Source organism: Myxocyprinus asiaticus, chromosome 15 (genome assembly GCF_019703515.2).
Source record: "Myxocyprinus asiaticus isolate MX2 ecotype Aquarium Trade chromosome 15, UBuf_Myxa_2, whole genome shotgun sequence".
NCBI lineage: Eukaryota > Metazoa > Chordata > Actinopteri > Cypriniformes > Catostomidae > Myxocyprinus > Myxocyprinus asiaticus.
The window spans coordinates 29,341,073-29,358,343 of NC_059358.1; the positions used below are offsets into that span (position 1 = coordinate 29,341,073).

General features: G+C 37.7%; 1 protein-coding gene across 1 annotated transcript in view; it reads right to left on the bottom strand.

Annotated features, from left to right (window-relative positions):
- LOC127453265 (integrin alpha-10-like) overlaps nt 1-17,271 on the bottom strand; it is a 57,723-nt gene that overhangs the window by 18,222 nt on the left and 22,230 nt on the right. The window contains exons 8-9 of the mRNA XM_051719500.1: nt 14,094-14,242; nt 5,661-5,811 (exon numbers count right to left, since the gene is read on the bottom strand). Of these exons, the coding sequence (XP_051575460.1) occupies nt 5,661-5,811; nt 14,094-14,242 (300 nt within the window). The remainder of the gene's footprint in view (nt 1-5,660; nt 5,812-14,093; nt 14,243-17,271) is intronic.

The following is a 17,271-nucleotide window of genomic DNA, read 5'->3' on the forward strand; positions in this document are numbered from 1 at the left end:
CTTTCATATTTATGAACAAGGTCTGTTTTTTTAAGGTCTGGAACAATTGGGATAATGATCGTGCCTTACATAAAATTACCTGAAGAATGATGGAATAAACCAGAGGGTGTGAGGAGTTGTGTGTGTTCCCCAGATTTTTGAGCTAAGTGGGTTTTGAATGCAACTTCCAAAACATTTTTTGTATCCAACTTAATATCACATAATAAAATTGCATGGTTATTGTGGTAACTCATCAAAGAACAGACCGGAGGGGAATGTAGTTTATGCTCTTTTACTAATCGCTTGTTTATTCTATAGGGTACAAACACAACAGCTCTGCTTCACAGGAACTCAAAGGTAAGTTATTTTACTTTGTATAACCAAGTAGTGCCATCTAGTGGCATTTCTTAGAACTACCATTTTTGTCAATCAGTGCCTGTTGTCAGACACTAGAATTTGTGGCAAGCCGAATATACTGAAACTTTGAATTTCTCAATGGTTACTTGGGATGTTGCGGATGTTGTAAGATATACATTCATCCATTTAGAATCTGAGTCCACTATAATCAGAAACATCTTCCCTTGGACTGGTCCAGCATAGTCAACATGTATTCTTGACCAGGGTATGGCTGGCCACTCCCAGGGGTGTAACGGAGCAGGAGCCTTTTGCTGTCGCTGACATTCTTCACATAGTTGAGCCTCTTTCTCCACTTCTTTGTCCACGCCTGGCCACCAGGATATACCTCTTTTGGCCATCCTCGCTGGACATACTCTGGACAATGTCACATCTCACAAAGTCCAGTGTCTGATTTGGTTGGTATCCATAGGTGCATCCTCCAACACATCCAACATCAGAACCTGTTCGGCTTCCTTGACTTCCTTTATATACTCTTTAATGGGCAATCTACTCAATGCATCTGCATTGGCATGGGTTGCTCCAGGTTTGTAGACTATGGTGTATTCATAGGCACTTAGGAGCTGCACTGTTTGCGAGCCCATCTGATGTATGGGTTTCTTCTTGTTAAAGATCAAAATCAAAGGTTTGTGATCAGATAGTAAAGGGCCTTCCATAAAGGAATTTGTGGAACTTCTGCTCTCCAAACACTACAGCAAGTCCTTCTTTATCCAGTTGAGAGTACTTTCTCTCTGCAGGCATGAGAGTGCGGGACACAATCCCTAGGGGTCGTTCGCTACCATCTTCCATTATATGAGATAACACAGCCCCCACTCCGTTCCGTACGGTGATGCGTCATATACTAGTATGAGATCTCTGTCCGCAGAGTAATGTACTAACTAGAACACTGGCAGACTGCTACAACTTTTTGGAATGCTGCTAAGCCTCTTCTTGTTCAGACTTCCACTCCCAATGCTTCTCTTTCTTTAGGTGATCATGAAGTGGTGCAAGGAGAGTTGACAGATGAGGTAAGAATTTTCCATAGTAGTTCAATATTCCAAGGTAGGCTTTTAACTCTAACATATTTGTGGGAGCTGGTGCCTCCACTATGGCCTTCACCTTCTTTTTCACAGGGTGGAGCCCTTGTGCATCCACATTATGTCAGAGATACTCAACCTCATCCTGCATGAACACACATTTCTCTCTCTTCTGTCTCCATCCTGCATCGGCAAGTCTTTGCAGTACGGAATTCAAGCTCTCCAGATTTTCTGCTGTATCAGCATCAGTGATCAGGATGTCGTCTAAATACATGGCTACTCTGGGGATTCCTTGCATTAACCCCTCCATAATTCTTTGAAATATGGCTGGTGCCAATGCTACCCCAAAAGGTAACCTCTAGTATGTAAACATACCTCGTTGAGTGTTCACAGTAAGGTATTTCTGCGTCTCGACATCTACCACCTGCTGGTAAGCATGACTCAGGTTTCCACCAGAGAGCGTGGCAAACAGATCTTCAAGGCGGGGTATCGGGTACTGCTCCAAGGATGCGGCTCTATTTACAGTCAATTTATAGTCGCCATAAAGCCTAATAGACCCATCAGCTTTCAGAAATGGAACCACTGGGACAGCCCAGTCAGAGTACTTAACCGGCTTGATTATGTTCTCTCTTTGCAGATGGTTTATTTCCTCATCTACTTTTGTGCACAGAGTTTATGGCACAGATCTGGGTCAGAAAAATCTTGGTACAGCATAGAGGCAACATGAATTTTAGCTTGCACTCCTCTCAGTGTACCCAATTCCTCTTTAAAGACTTCACTGTTTTTTGCCAGTAGTCTGTGTAACAAGTCTTCTTCTGTTTGTACTTGAAGCACTTGTCAGTCATACTTAATCTGATCCCATGATAAATTCAGCTCTGCTTGCTATTCTCTTTCGAGTAGATTTGGACCATCTCTTGTCACTACCACAACAGGCAGCTTTTTCTTTTACGTTTGGTATTCCACTTCAACCTTGGCAGCACCCAGAACACCCGACCAGCCACAACATTAAACCCACCTGCCTAATATTGTGTAGGTCCCCCTTGTGCCGCCAAAACAGTGCCAACCCGCATCTCAGAATAACATTCTGAGATGCTATTCTTCTCACCACAATTGTACAGAGCGGTTATCTGAATTACCACAGACCTTTTCGTTTCTGGCACCATTCGGAGTAAATTCTAGATCAAGTGCTTTTTTATTAGCTGTTTATTAGCTGGAGTGTGCAGTTTGCAAGGCATTATCGAAGGTCAAGTTATGCTCCGATACCACACGTACTTGGATCCGCTCATCATTAATCCCGCACACAAGTATGTCCCTCAGCATCTGTTGTATTGTTTCTCCATAATCTTGGGTCCAATCTCACTCAGCAGTATCGCCCTCTGTTTCTCGGCATTATCAGTGTCATTTGCCTAAAACAACTGCTCCAAAGTTTCACAGTATTCTTCCCAATTTTTCATCGAATACTGCCACAGTTCCAATAGTAGCCATTTTCCCACTTACTCAGATAGCAGTCAGCAATTTTTCAGCTTTATTTTTCACTCGTGCTTTCACACCACAAACTTGTTTCTTCACGACATCCACTGACTCCATCTGATAGATCAGCATCAATTTGTTTCCTCGTTGACAAAACACATGTGGTAACTCATCAAAGAACAGACTGAAGGTGAATGTAGTTTATGCTCTTTTACTAATCACATGTCTCTTTTACAGGGTACAAACACAACAGCACTGCTTCACAGGAACTCAAAGGTAAGTTATTTTTACCATTTTAGTCAATCTATCAGTTACTGTATGCTAAAAAGTGTTTGTCTAAAACAACTGTGGCAGAAATTCGCATGTCTAAATTTGGTCAGTCAAATCGAGTTGCACTGTCAACAGATAATTTGCTTTTAACTGAAAATTCTGTCATCGTCTATCCACCCTCATATCCCTCCAAAGTATAGGTATAATTCTTTTCCCCCACTGGAACAAAAAAATTAGTTAATATCCCTTGATCGCTAATCAGAAACTCTACCACTAGACTAATAGGTCTTACACATTAACATAGAAGTTCTACATTTACATTGAATCATTTAGCAAACACTTTTATCTAAAGCATTTACAATTGCTAAATATAACAAGCAATTTCTCATACATAATCTACCAAATTAAAAAGTATTGTTTTTTTCTTTTTCTTTGGTCATATACTGTATATCTTGCCAAGAGCACCAAGTGATCCAGGACTGCCACTGCTGCCCCCCTCCAAAAAAAAAAAAAAAAAAAAGAAAGAACGAAAGAAAAAAAAAGAGATGCATGACACCACTGGCATTCATGCTACCAGGAGATGATGGCACAGCTCCCTGAACAGAGATCAGGGGATCTCTCAGTGGGACTGCAGTGGTCATCCTAAGCTATGGCACATTCCTGCTCTCGAAACCATTCACAGAACAATTGGGTTTAACAGGTAGTAATGCAAAGTGAAAGGGGGAGATTTGGGTTATGGAGGAAAAAAATAAAACCTATCTTCAACATAGTTTAGGAATCAGGGGTGTGACAGTCATTATAACTAGGGGGGTACACTCCAATTGTCCCCCCGCTTTTTGGGAGATTTTGCACTGTAGCCAAGCACTTACTTGAAAAAAGAAATAAATTGTGCCAGCTATGTAAGATGTATCCTTTAAAACCTATACAGCGCCAATATAGCTATGATTTAATAACATGATATATTACATATAATTTAAGCCATTAATTGTCATATACATAGTTACTGTAAAATGACATCCATCATGAAGTGATTTTGTAGGGTTTCTAATTAGTCACCACAGCGGGATGGGAATCTGCGGGGGCATAAAATCTTGGTAATCCTACCATGACAAGCACCTACTTACTGACGTCTGCCTTTCAGCAAACCAGATAGGACGACTGGGCGAATGTCTAGTCACATAATTATTAATCATGAGCACAGCTGAGTTACTGTAAGTTTTATATTGTGAGAAGTTCGTTCCTATGCCCTTGATAGGACTTATCTGCTTTAATTTACACACTCCTAGTATCTTGTTCTGAACTATCCTGTAATGTCTAAAACATATCCCAGCTGAACCACACGACCAATGCTGAAATTCTTGTGATGTTTTTTCTGTACTCTCCTGCGAGTGCTTTACTTTTCCATCCATCCCCTCATTCTTTACTGAAGGAAGAGGACTGAGAAAGGGAGAGGGAGAGGGAGAGAGAGAGAACATAAAACACATCAAAACATGAAGGCTATGCTTTAGCTGGCGGGGCATTAAAACCAGCTGTCATAATTTTATTCCACAGTTCCTCTGAGGAAACTCAGAATGACATATTACCCAGATGACTCTGCAAATCCGGACACCATTCTGGCACTGTTTGTCTAAGAGAGGAAAACATGGGCTCATTCAGGAGCAGGTAAACATGCTGTGCTCCGTTCCAATGAGTAGAGTACAGTAGAAAAGTACAATCACTCAAGACAGCCATTGCCATTTGCCACAAGTCCATTGAATAGCTACACTGACACTCCTCTCAGTATGGAGTCAAATAAGGGACTTTTGTACTTTGATTCTGAAAAATAGAAATGTAAATGAAAGTGCTTATTTTTCAGCTACATGTCTTCAAGTTTCAAGTAGTATTTTCTTTATTTAGTTATACATATTTTTTTTCAGTGCCAAATCTCCGGTTTTAAATTTTAAAGTTAAAGTTTTATTGCTGTTACAATTTTAAAGCTTTACATTATTTTCACTCAATTCTTTGGTCTCATTTTGATGTGGGGGGCGTAGATATAGTAAATAGAAGCCACACTCCATTTTTGACCCTTTTGGTGGCAGCTTCACTTCGTCTTTGTCTTTGTCTTGTGCTGTTATTGGTTTAGGGAGGTGGTTAAGGAATGCAGTGCACCCCCTGACCCACCCACAGGGGCAAAGCATTGGTGTAGAAAGGTTTAGGGTGTGGTTCACTCTGATGGTAAAGAGCCCTGTTTAAATCTATTTTTGAGCAGCAATAATGTGGTTATGATTGTTTAAAGAATGAGGGAAGACAGCTTTATCATTCAAACAGAGACAGAGAGCAAGAGAACCGGGTGGAGCTGAGCAGAGACACTGAAAATAGAGCAGTGCCAATTATGGTCAATTTAAGTGGAGATGTGATATTCAGGCACATGCTCTGATGCTCGCTGGTTTTCTTAGGAGGGGTTGTAGGTTTTTCCAGTGTACTTCAGGGGTCAGGTTGAATTATGCTATGAATGTGTGTGTTAGCACTCACAGCTATGGCGTATCTGGTGATGTTACGTTTCTCACACTCGGCCAGCACCTCAGTAAGATCTTCACCATCATGGGATTCTCCATCTGTCACGACTATCATCACTTTAGTAGCTCCTTCCCTCGCTCCTCTGTCTGGACTGAAGGCTTCTGTGCTAGAGAGAGAAAAAGATGTGAGTGAGAAAATATTTGTGTCAGAGAAATTTTACAGACCCCATGAAATAAAAATTGAAGTATTATGACTTTTAGTCCATGTCTTTAAGCTTTGAAGCCATCTTTAAGCTAGTGTACTCTTAACAGTTGACTAAATTAAATTTTAGCACATCATTTTCAGTCTTTCTCCTCCTTGAAAATACACAAAAAATATTGATGACTCATCTTGCACTACACAGATTTTTGTCCAATCAAATTCTCTCTAGAATGAGAAAGTCCCTCCCACTAATACCAACAGCAACCGACCAGCAAGTAGCAAATATTCATGGCTTTGATGGAAACTAAAGGTTATAGGCTTTTTCAAAAAAGGGACAATCCATTCAGTATTTCCTACCCAAATTTCATGTTTGAATAAGAAATAATCCCTTAATCAAGGAGTAATATATCTTTATAACAGAGCAAGACAAACAAAACAAGGCTTAATATTTGTTCAGGAGATTACTGTAAAAATCTTGTAAATTAAGGTCTTGTATCAGTCTGCCTGTCTCTCCAAACCATGTCTATCTGAAAACCATCCTTGATTTCTGCTTATACTTAAATACACATAAATTGTATCGATGTAGCACATGTAACTGCTGTGTGTGAAACACCAGACACATACATCAGGTTTCTGTGCTGTTTGTGTGAGGGTGACCTGTTTTTTTCAATATGCAAGTTGCGTGGCACAGCAAGTGTTAGTCAACGTAATGATTTTCAGGCGGTTGTTCAGACTCGGGCTAAATATAACTATGTGGCTCCCCGCAAGAGTGCAGAGTTTAAAAACAACCTGCAGCCTTCTGCCTAATTACATCCAGTGAAAGCAGTCCTTTGCTCTCCTCTCTTCTAAGCAGAGGAGAGGAGAGCAGTGGAGAGGAGAGCAGAGCAGAGCAGGGGAGAGGAGAAAAAACCAGAGGAAAGGAGAGCAGAGCAGAGGAGAGGAGAGGAAAACAGGAGAGCAAAGGAGAGGAGAGCAGGGCAGAGCAGAGAAGAGGAAAGCAGAAGAGAGGAGAGGAAAATAACAGTTCAGGCATAGAAAGGAGTGAGGGGAGAAAGCAAACAATAGCTAAAGGTTATAGAAAGAATGAAAATATTTCCTTTGAATGAGATGGGGATGGGAGGGGGAAAATATAAAATGATGAAGAAAAATAAAATACCACTCTGATTTTCCACACTAAAGAAAAGGGGGACTGACAAGAAAGCAATGGATGGACTTTTTGATGTGGTCTGTAAAAAAAAGAGGGCATGTTTTAATGGTGGAGAGAAATGTTGTTCCATAAAGATAGTTGTACACAAAATGTTTTGAGGGAGAGAACAAAGGCTTGATTATGAAGTATGACATGGGGTGAAGAGAAAGACAGAATGTGTTTACTGACGGTATTGACATGGATGTTTCAGAGTGAGATTTTGATATGAAGAAAGAAAAGAATGACAGACAGACAGACAGACAGATAGATAAGAAACACAAAAGGCACACCAAAAGCTCATAAACAATCAAACACAGAGCAGAAAGACCTGGTAGAAACAAAAAGGTCCCAAAAAACCCAGCAATACCATCGGAGAAGAAAGACATTATGAAGGATTGTGTATTTGTGTTGTCACTAAAAGGATTTACTTCGACTGTTACAGAACAATGATATTTACTTGATATTACTAGTTTGCTACTATAGGGTACAACGAGGCTAAAGGAAATTTAGCTTTTTTCTCGTCACAAAATGTATCAAGGTCAACATTTTTTATTAAATTTTATTGAATATTGATGGAGCAACATATTTAGTGTGAAAAGAAATAAATGGAAGATTGTTTAGATTAAAATTCAGTTTTTAAAAAAAGGTGGTGAGGGAGCCTTTTACTCCACACCTGGGGTAAAATGCCCCTAGGGGGTTTAAAGTGTAGATACTGGAGCAATAGTTATAGGGCAAAATTTGTCAACTAGTGCAAATAATTTTGAGACACCAAGATGCTTTGAGTAATACATTAAGATGATGCTTACTCAATAACTACTTCAGAAAAAGTCAACCATTTCCTGTAAATTTCAAACACATTTGGCATTTTATTACATCAAGTATTCCATGTACCCAGTGGGTTGAAAATGATCACCACAGGATACAAAAATCTCTTTTGTAGTTTTATTCTGATGGCTGTTAAACAACAAAAGAGAAAGTACAAACATCCAAAATTTCTCCAACTGGTGCCTAATAAAAGTAAAAGGTTTGAAAATAAAATGAGGAAAATCCACACACTGTTTTACTCTTCCCTTTTATTTATAAAAAGCAACAGCAACGTTTTGATCAGGGAGGTCTTCGTCAGGCACACATCAATAGGCAGCACTTCATTAAATATCCTTGTTTCAAACACACACCTCATTGTGTACACCGGTTAACAATCAGAAGCAATTATCTCATAATCATTCAATCACACTCAGTGTGAACAATAAATTAGGGACAAACAACAGTACATGCGTCATTATCATAGAGATTCAAACAATGTAGACAAACTCAGAAATATTCAGTGAATCACGTTTTAAAGACAACGCAGTAATTTGAATAGAAACATTTAGAGTAATAGAAAAAATTGGGACATAGGTCAGCATTAAACACATACAGGTACAAGAAACAAATCTCATCCAAAATTCTCAGTAAAACAAAAATATGGGTAATACAAATTCATGCCTTTAGGATTTAGGTGACTCTCCGAAAACATCATTAACAGCAGGATCAGATTTTAAAATGTACCAATGTTTGTTTAAAAATCTTCTTTAGATCTGAACAAATCTCAAATCTCTTAACAGCGGACTATATCCAGTTTTCATTATAACCTCTCTCTCTCTAAATCTATTCGCCAGATGCTTTGTTGTGTATTTGATTCATTAGAGCTACAAATACGACGTATCCGACTGAATTGGCTGATAGGCAAACTACGCTTCAGAGGGATGGGATGATAATTTTGTCCATGTAGGAGTGTGTTACTATAGCCGTTCCTTTGGTTTGGAGAAAAAAAATTATCTTTATATCAGAAATTTTTTTTGTTAACACCAATTTGGTTAATGTTTTGATACAATCAATGCTCAGACTTTTATTTTGATGTGGGTTTCTTAGAAAAAACATTGACTGCCTCAATTCCTCCCTCATGTGGCATATTGGTGTAGAGAGACTCAACATCAAAAGTGACCAAAAAAGTTTCATCAGGTAATTCAATAGTTTTTAAAATTTTGATCATATCAATAGAATCTTTTACAAAGGATGGTAATGAGGACACAACAGGCTTTAGAAAATAATCAACAAAGGTTGAAATGTTCTCAGTGAGAGACCCAATTCCAGATATAATATGCCTTCCAGGAGGTTTTTTTAAGATCTTTATGTATTTTTGGAAGTATATAGATGACTGGGGTAATTGGGTAGTCAAACTTCATGAAAGCAAACTCCTGTTTCGTGATCTCACCTACATCCACACAATGTTGAAAGTATTCACGAATCTCGGTCTTAAAAGTCTTTGTGGGATCAGAGTTCAATTTTTGATAACCCCCCCCCCCAAAAAAAACCATTGCCACTTAGTTGTCTTTTCACTTCTAGGTCATAATCAGAGAAGTTCATTACTACAACAGAACCATGCTTGTCTGCCTGTTTAATTATGACAGTTTTATCAGAAACTTCTCCAAGATGACAATATGTTTCGAGTGAAGCATTTCTATTCCTGGAAGGAACAAATTATGATTTATCTCGAAAGTTTGTGGTTATTCTCTTGGGTTCACAAGGGGAATAAAGATCAGGAGAAGAGGTATCTTCACTATTAGAGGATAATAGATGGTTCCACATTAGGTCTATTAGTGAAAAATTATTTGATATGCAAAGTTCTGAAAATTCTTTGAAGGTCCACATAGGTGATGAATTCATCATAATCGGTTGTGGGAGCAAAGTACAAACCCTTACTCAAAGCAACTATGCCAGCAGGGGAAATGGATTTGGACAAATCCATTTGTTGGACAAATTAATCACATTGGATATCTTTTGCTCCGGGTCTGATATTGTCTGGGAGAGTAATTTATTTTTCTTACTCCTGCATTTCCTCCCATTCCTTCTCTCAGGTTGGCTTTGGATGTTTGTCACCTTTGAAACTGAGTAGCGTCTTCTAAAAAAGCTGGTGAGGAGATTGAGTTGGGTCTCAGAATCTGTATCCATAGAAGGAACAGGAAATCTTTGTTGGTGAGAAGATCTTTTCAGATCTCCATCTCTAGGTGGGGCATTCCTCCAAGAGTACACCCTTCCAAGATGATAGTCCTCTACATCTCTTTCAAACTTTCTCTTTTTGATGATTCTGGTCTCGGTTTTGATCTTGTCTTTATATTGATCACACTCCAAAAACCAGTCTTTTAGTTTCTCCTTATCAATACAATCCTTCTCCAAAGTCGCTTGTGTCTCTCGTATACGTTGGCAAATTTTTTCAAGCTGGCTAGTTGTTTCTTGAATTAGCAAGACCATTAGATCAAAAGAGCATTTGTTGGTAATTTCACACCAGCGTTCACAAAATCAGGGTTGTCGGATCCAATAGTGGGTGATTTCTGTATTCGGAGACCCCGAGGAATTCTGTTGTTTTGAAGATAATTACTTAGAGTGGTAGCATGTAGAAAAAAATCTAGTCTATTTACTGTGTACTTTTTTAGCTACTTCTTCAATATCATCATGATTCACATTAGGGATCGACCAGTTGTCATCAAACAAGGAATCTTTAAGGATAATTCTCTGAAAAGTTGTGCTCCTTTCAATATTCTCCCATTTGTTCAGATCTAAAGAAGATTTTAAACAAACATTGGTACATTTTAAAATCTGATCCTGCTCTTAATGATGTTTTCGGAGAGTCCCCCTAATGTGCGCAATTTTGTTGTGAGAGCTGATGTACCTGTGGACCGACCTACTCATTTCTAATCATCTATTAAACCAGTGTCTTTTCTCATCCTCATTTAGGCAAAGAATTTAAAATCAATAGTGTCATCACATGTACCACTTAAAATATCATTTACATGATTAAATGTCCTTGTGGGTTAGCCTACATTGAAAAAACTGAGAGTTGTCTACATCGTTTGAATCTCTATGATAATGACGTTTGTACTGTTGTTTGTCACTAATTAATTGTTCACATTGAGTGTGATTGAATGATTATGAGATAATTGCTTCTGATTGTTAACCGGTGTACACAATGAGGTGTGTGTTTGAAACAAGGATATTTAATGAAGTGCTGCCTATTGATGTGTGCCTGACGAAGATCTCTCTGATCAAAACGTTGCTGTTATTGTTGTTGTTGTTGTTGTTTTTTTTTTTAATATAAATAAAAGGTGAGAATAAAACAGTGTGCAGATTTTCCTCATTTCATTGTTAAACAACTCCCAAAAAGAAAAAAAAAAAAACACACACACACACACGGTCAATGGTGTGTATAATATATGTATGGAAATGAAGTACAAAAAATGGAACATGGAAATGAAATACAGTAGAAGCCAGTCCTCGCATGTGCACAAAACATGGTCAAAATCCACACTTGCAACCCATTCACATCCCAAGAATTCTCAACCGATGAACAAAACTGTGAGCACTCTTGCACAACATATGCTCACACATCTCCAACCAACACACATGCGCAACACGATAAAGTGCCGGAAAGCAGGTGTCACAAAACTCAGGTTCTTAAATAGGGCCACGTCCAATTTATGACTAGAGTTACATTATGAAACGAATGAAATTTCTCCACTTGCCTACATCTATAAACAAACTAAGTATTATTATGATTAGATGAGTCAATGTGAGCCCACTTTAAAAAAAGTTCATAACAAATCTGTTTGCCCCAGTTAAAAAAAAAAAAAAAATGTGTTTAATAGGAGCCTTTAGCACATGCAACAGGGGGGCTTTTTACCCCAAATACCATCCTTATTGGACAGTTATTAAAAAAAAACTGAAGATTATAAATATTTTGCCTAAAAAGAAATGTGTTAATTTCAGGGATTTTCATTAGCAACATTTTAAAAAATATAAAAAATTTGATCAAATTGCCTCAAAATCATCCTTTAAACATTACATGCAATGATCTCATGGATCAGGAAAATGTTCCAGTGTATAGTGAAGTGTTTAGGAAAATACTGTGGTAATTATTATTACTATTTAATGTTTTGGGAGAAAATAAAATCAATGGAGCCTTTTACCCCACAGGGCCTTTAACCCCGTTGTTCCCTACCTTTAAGACTTCTGTATGTAAATATCCTCTGTTATTGGCTAACCTCTGCATACTGTCATAGTTCACAATGTCATTCGTCAATGTTCAATGTTGATTTTCCATTAATATGCTAATGTAATGTTCTCATGATTGTGATATAACAAACATGAAGATCTCTGAATGACCCCATTTTTGCAGTATTGCAATTTAAGTATATATGGTTTGGGTGGACTTGGTAAGGGGGTTTGTGTTGCTGTTGTTTTTTATTTCAAAATAGCATGGATTATGATATGGCTCTTTAAAGGTGTACTTAGTATTTTTTCCTTATTAAAAAAAGTTTTACTCCAGTTTTACTTCAAAGTTTTACTCCAGAAATTAATAGTAATTTTGAAACATCTGTACAAAATCATGACCACTCACATGAGATGAAGACTTTAGTCTTACCAGTAATATTAAAGCTGTTTACGTAATTCCACATGGAGAGGGTCCCCTCATGAGGGCTGCCATGTTGAGATCACATGACCAGCCGAATACTACTCGCTTAATCTCAGTAATTGCCCTGTTATTTGTTTCATTCATGGATTAAATTATTCGTTTGATTCAAACGATTAATTATATGACTCTTCAATTATTCAACCGATCATTAAATTAATCGTTTGAATGATGCTGCATCCCTGACACTAGGTGTGTGTCCAAGACGACTGCCATATTCACCAACATACACAAAAACGTACTGATTGCACCTTTTAAATGCATTGCTTGATTTACATCATAGCCCCCTAATTAGGTGCAAATGCAACAAGTTTCCAACGACAAGCAATTTGTCAGTACACACTGAATTGTGCAATGGGACAATCAGAACACACTTGATGTTCAGAAAATTCTGTCATAAATAATTCTGTCATAATCCTCAAGTTGTTTCAAACCCGTATGAAACAACTTGAGGATGGAACAACAAAGGAGATGTTTTAATGAAAATCACTGTCTATTTTTTCAGTACAACTGAAGTAGATAGAGATTCTTTTTCAAGCTTAGAAAGAATGCAAGAGTGTAATAAAAGTAGTCTATGCAACTTGTGCATCAAATTCCAAGTTTTTTGAATGCAAACAATAGGTTTTGGTAAGAAAAAACTAAAATGGAATTTTCAGTAAAATGGTCATTTTCTGTAAAAACAATCTTGATGTCTGTTTGCCGTTCAAGAGCGCTATGAGAGAAGCTCATTCATTGTGGCTAAAAACAATGCAATGCTCATGTGATTTTCACTGTGAAATTGATAATTTGGATTGTTTCTCACCATAACCTGTCATATGCCATCAGAAAACTTGAGCCGCTTTTTAAGCTTTAAAGCGAGGGACTATCAAATGCCATTGTATAAAAAATCAATGAATGGAAAGTACTTTAAAATTTCTCCTTTTGTGTTCCACAGGTCAAAGAAAGTCTTACGGGTTTGAAATAACATAAGGGTAAGTAAATGATGACAGAATTGTCATATTAGAATTAACTTTTCCTTTAAGAAAAAGAGGAGAAAGAATTTTGAGGAATTTCCTCATTTTCAGACATAAGTGTATCTCCTGCATTCACAGTAAATCTGGGTAGAATTTCATTTTGTGAGCCTTTGCTTTTGCGGTCAGCAAGTGCCAGCTATGGGCGTGTATGTATGTGTGTGTTGGAAGGATTTAATATTGAGACACCATAAAGAAGAATAGCAGAAACAGACATTACAGGAACAGACAGAGTATGAAAGGGACACAGAGAACAATGAATATGAGTCTCTTTAAACATATTTCTGCTCATAGAAGTCTCTGGGGAGGAAATGGAATTACAGTTCTGAGGAAGCACCTTCAAAGCATCAACACAAAAACAAAGGGACTATTGACCAGACAGACTCAAGTGTGCTATACACTTTACATTATCTCTGGATGTGGTGGGATCAAGAAAAGGGTAAACTGTACATATAGAAATACACTTTGGTGGGAGAGACTTTGGTGAGAGACAGAGGGCTGAACTAGGTTTGTTTTGAGTTTGAGAGAGTGGTGAGTCATCATACCAGGCCATTTGGATGGCGTGCGCAGTACGGGTCTCTCGTCCCCCCTGACGACTGATGTTCTTGGCCGCTTCCACCACATTCTGTGTTGTCTGATAGTCCCTGAGAGACCACTCGTGGACTGAGATCTCCCCGTACTGCAGAACACCCACCTGCACACCCACAGCCACATACAATAATTAAAGTTAATGATGATGTGTGTCATTTTTCAATGTTAAAATACTTTATCCTATCCCAGTTTAATATGAAGAGACACTAGTAAGCAATTACTGTAATAGGCTGATTTCTTCAAATGTGTAAACACTCTGGCAACATTTATGGCACTAGAAAAATATTGCTCTGCTTATTTAAGTAGACCAATAAAGCAACATTGGCTCAAACAGTGGCATGATTCTGGGGTGGGGATACTTGTTTATTCGACCAATGGGGACATAATTGTCAAAATCAAAAGTTATTTTGGGCTCTTAACACTTTTGTGTGAATTGTTATTTTAGGGCCATCAAGCACCCTGGAATAATGTAACCCTAGGTTATCATACTTTACCCAGGGTTAGTAGTTAATTTGGGGTATTCAGGTTTCAAGATTTCACACTGTACATTTGTAATCCCTGAGTTAACATTCTTTTTTGTATTTTAATGATGTCAATAACATTGAATATTAACGAATACAGCTTGTAATGGGCACACAAACGTTTGTAATAATTGCTATTCTATTGGTGAAAATTTCACCACATAAATTTGCTCTGGCTATTTTATGTGTCCTTAAGTGTACAAAAACAAAAAATAAATAATAATAATAATTATAATTTTTGTCTCTGATCTCTCCAGTTAACAGGTTTGCCGTTACTCTCAGATGCTGAAACTAAATACAGCATATGAAAATTTCTCCAACTGTACAAAGCGCATGAATATTTAATGAGGAAAGCACTGTTTAGTTTATGTGTCTGTTATGTTACTGTTTAGGGTGGCTATTACTAAACTGCTTGCTGTAAAATTCTAACATTAACAATTAAAAAATTTACAATTTACATTTTAAAAGACAAAAGTCTAGGAAATATTTGTGGTCATTTGCTCTAAATCATACAGCAGCAGAAATCTGTGCAGAGTGAGTAACTCTAGAATGAGATGGAGATTGGCATCTCTACTATGCACTCTGCCCCACCAACAAAACACATGAAAGTCCAAAGCTGCCAGAGCAAGAAACAATCCACAAACCAGAGGAATTTCATTTTACCTCCTGTTGCCCTCAGCCTTCCTACCACATTAAATAACTAACATTGACGAAACACATGACAGGAACTGTCATATGTATACAATATGTATACATATGTATACACATATTCATCTATTCATCTTCTCTCTCTCAATCCATCCTTTCATCCACACATCCATCAGCACACCTCTCTCTCTCTCTCTCTCTCTCTCTTTCTTTCTCTTCTTGTTTCACACAAATACTCTCTATTCTAGAAACCACAACTTCTGTCTGTGCACATTAATATTGCCAGAACTGTTTCAGTTTGGGCTCAGTTCGCTCTGAGGAGTGGCTTGCGGCTGTGTTACACACACTAGCTCATACCAGCTCAATGCATCACAACTAATTCTGTGTTAGAGCAGCTGCTGACAGCATTTAAGGTTAGAAAGCAGGTCTACACATCTGTTAGAATTTCAGCTAGGTCTCTGCTACTTACAAGAGGACACAGTGTTAGAGCAAAGATTTTGTGATCTAAAGGACCTGTGAGAGCAACGTCCGTTTGAATCATATTTGGCATTTGTGTCTTTATAAGAAAAAGCTTTAACAAATGTTTACTCAATTTTTCGATTTTAGCATTTCAGAGATAAGGTACATGCAAAGTTGTAGCAGATTCTGCTAGTACTGTAAAAAGTGGTAACCTACCTGACCTAACCCTTCAAAATTAGTTTTAAAGGTGTAATCTAGTCAGGTTGATTCAAATTTGTTAAATAATATTTTTGAATTTTCAAATCAGTTAATTAATTTAGCCAAGTGGATGTACATATAATTTAACTCTAGTAATAAACTGGACATGGCCCTTTTAAGAACCAGAGTTTTGCGAAACCTGCTTTTCGGCACTCTCTTGTATTAGAGACGTGGGAATATGTATTGTGCAAGAGAGCTCCCAATTTTGTTCATCAATTAAGAATTCTTGGGCAAATATAACATTTTACACAAAATGCTTATAAATTGCATGAAATATGTGTTCAAAAGAGTTGTATGTTAAAACTGAGTGTTTCTTATGGATTTTTGAAGGATGCATGTGGATTGCATGTGTGGAGTTTGACCACGTTTTGCCTACATGTGAGGACTGGGTATGTAAACTTAGAATGAATCATATCTTATTTAATGATATATAGCCCAGATTGTTTTCCAGTAAATAAGTGTAATACGTGTTATATGTGAAAACATGAGTGGTATTGTTGAAACTGTCATACATGTCCTTAAAGTCTGGATAAATTCATAAAAAACTTTGAGTGATTTAAGCATGTGTTAAATGCATAAAATGCTGTGAATGATTTAAGCAAGTACTTACATGCAAAAAATGCTGTGAATGTTATAAGCATGTATTAAGGTGATGTATGCTGAAGCATATGGGTAGGCTAATGCCCTGTTTGTATTTTCATTTAACATTTGCCTCTACTGTATTTCATTTTCATATTTCATTGTACTGTATTTCATTTTTTGTATTTTCTTTATTCTTTTTTTATATTTTATATATATGGCCCCATCGACCACTGGTCTTTTCTTTTTTATAAACAGATGTCAGAATAAAACTCCAAAAGATATTTTTGTATCCTGTGTTGTTTTTTTACAACCCACCGGCTACATTTAGATGTTACCACATAAAGCACATTTTTAGGTTAACAATTATATCAGTATGTGATATGGCCGTGCCAGGGGCAATCCATGAAGAGTGTGTCCTTAGAATGAGTGTGTGCGTTGTGGAAGTCAGGAATAGGTTCATGGAATCCTCTGTTGAAGCTTAGTGAGGTGTAGAACAACGCCCAGCAGGGTAGGGCGATCTAGCTCCCGACATGCGGGCAATAACGTGGTATCCTCAGCTGACACACAGTGAACTGGAAGGCAACCACACACCCGACACGTGGGCAACCAACAGATACACGAGACAGGACCAACTAGAGAGTGAGGTTAGTTACTTCACACCAAA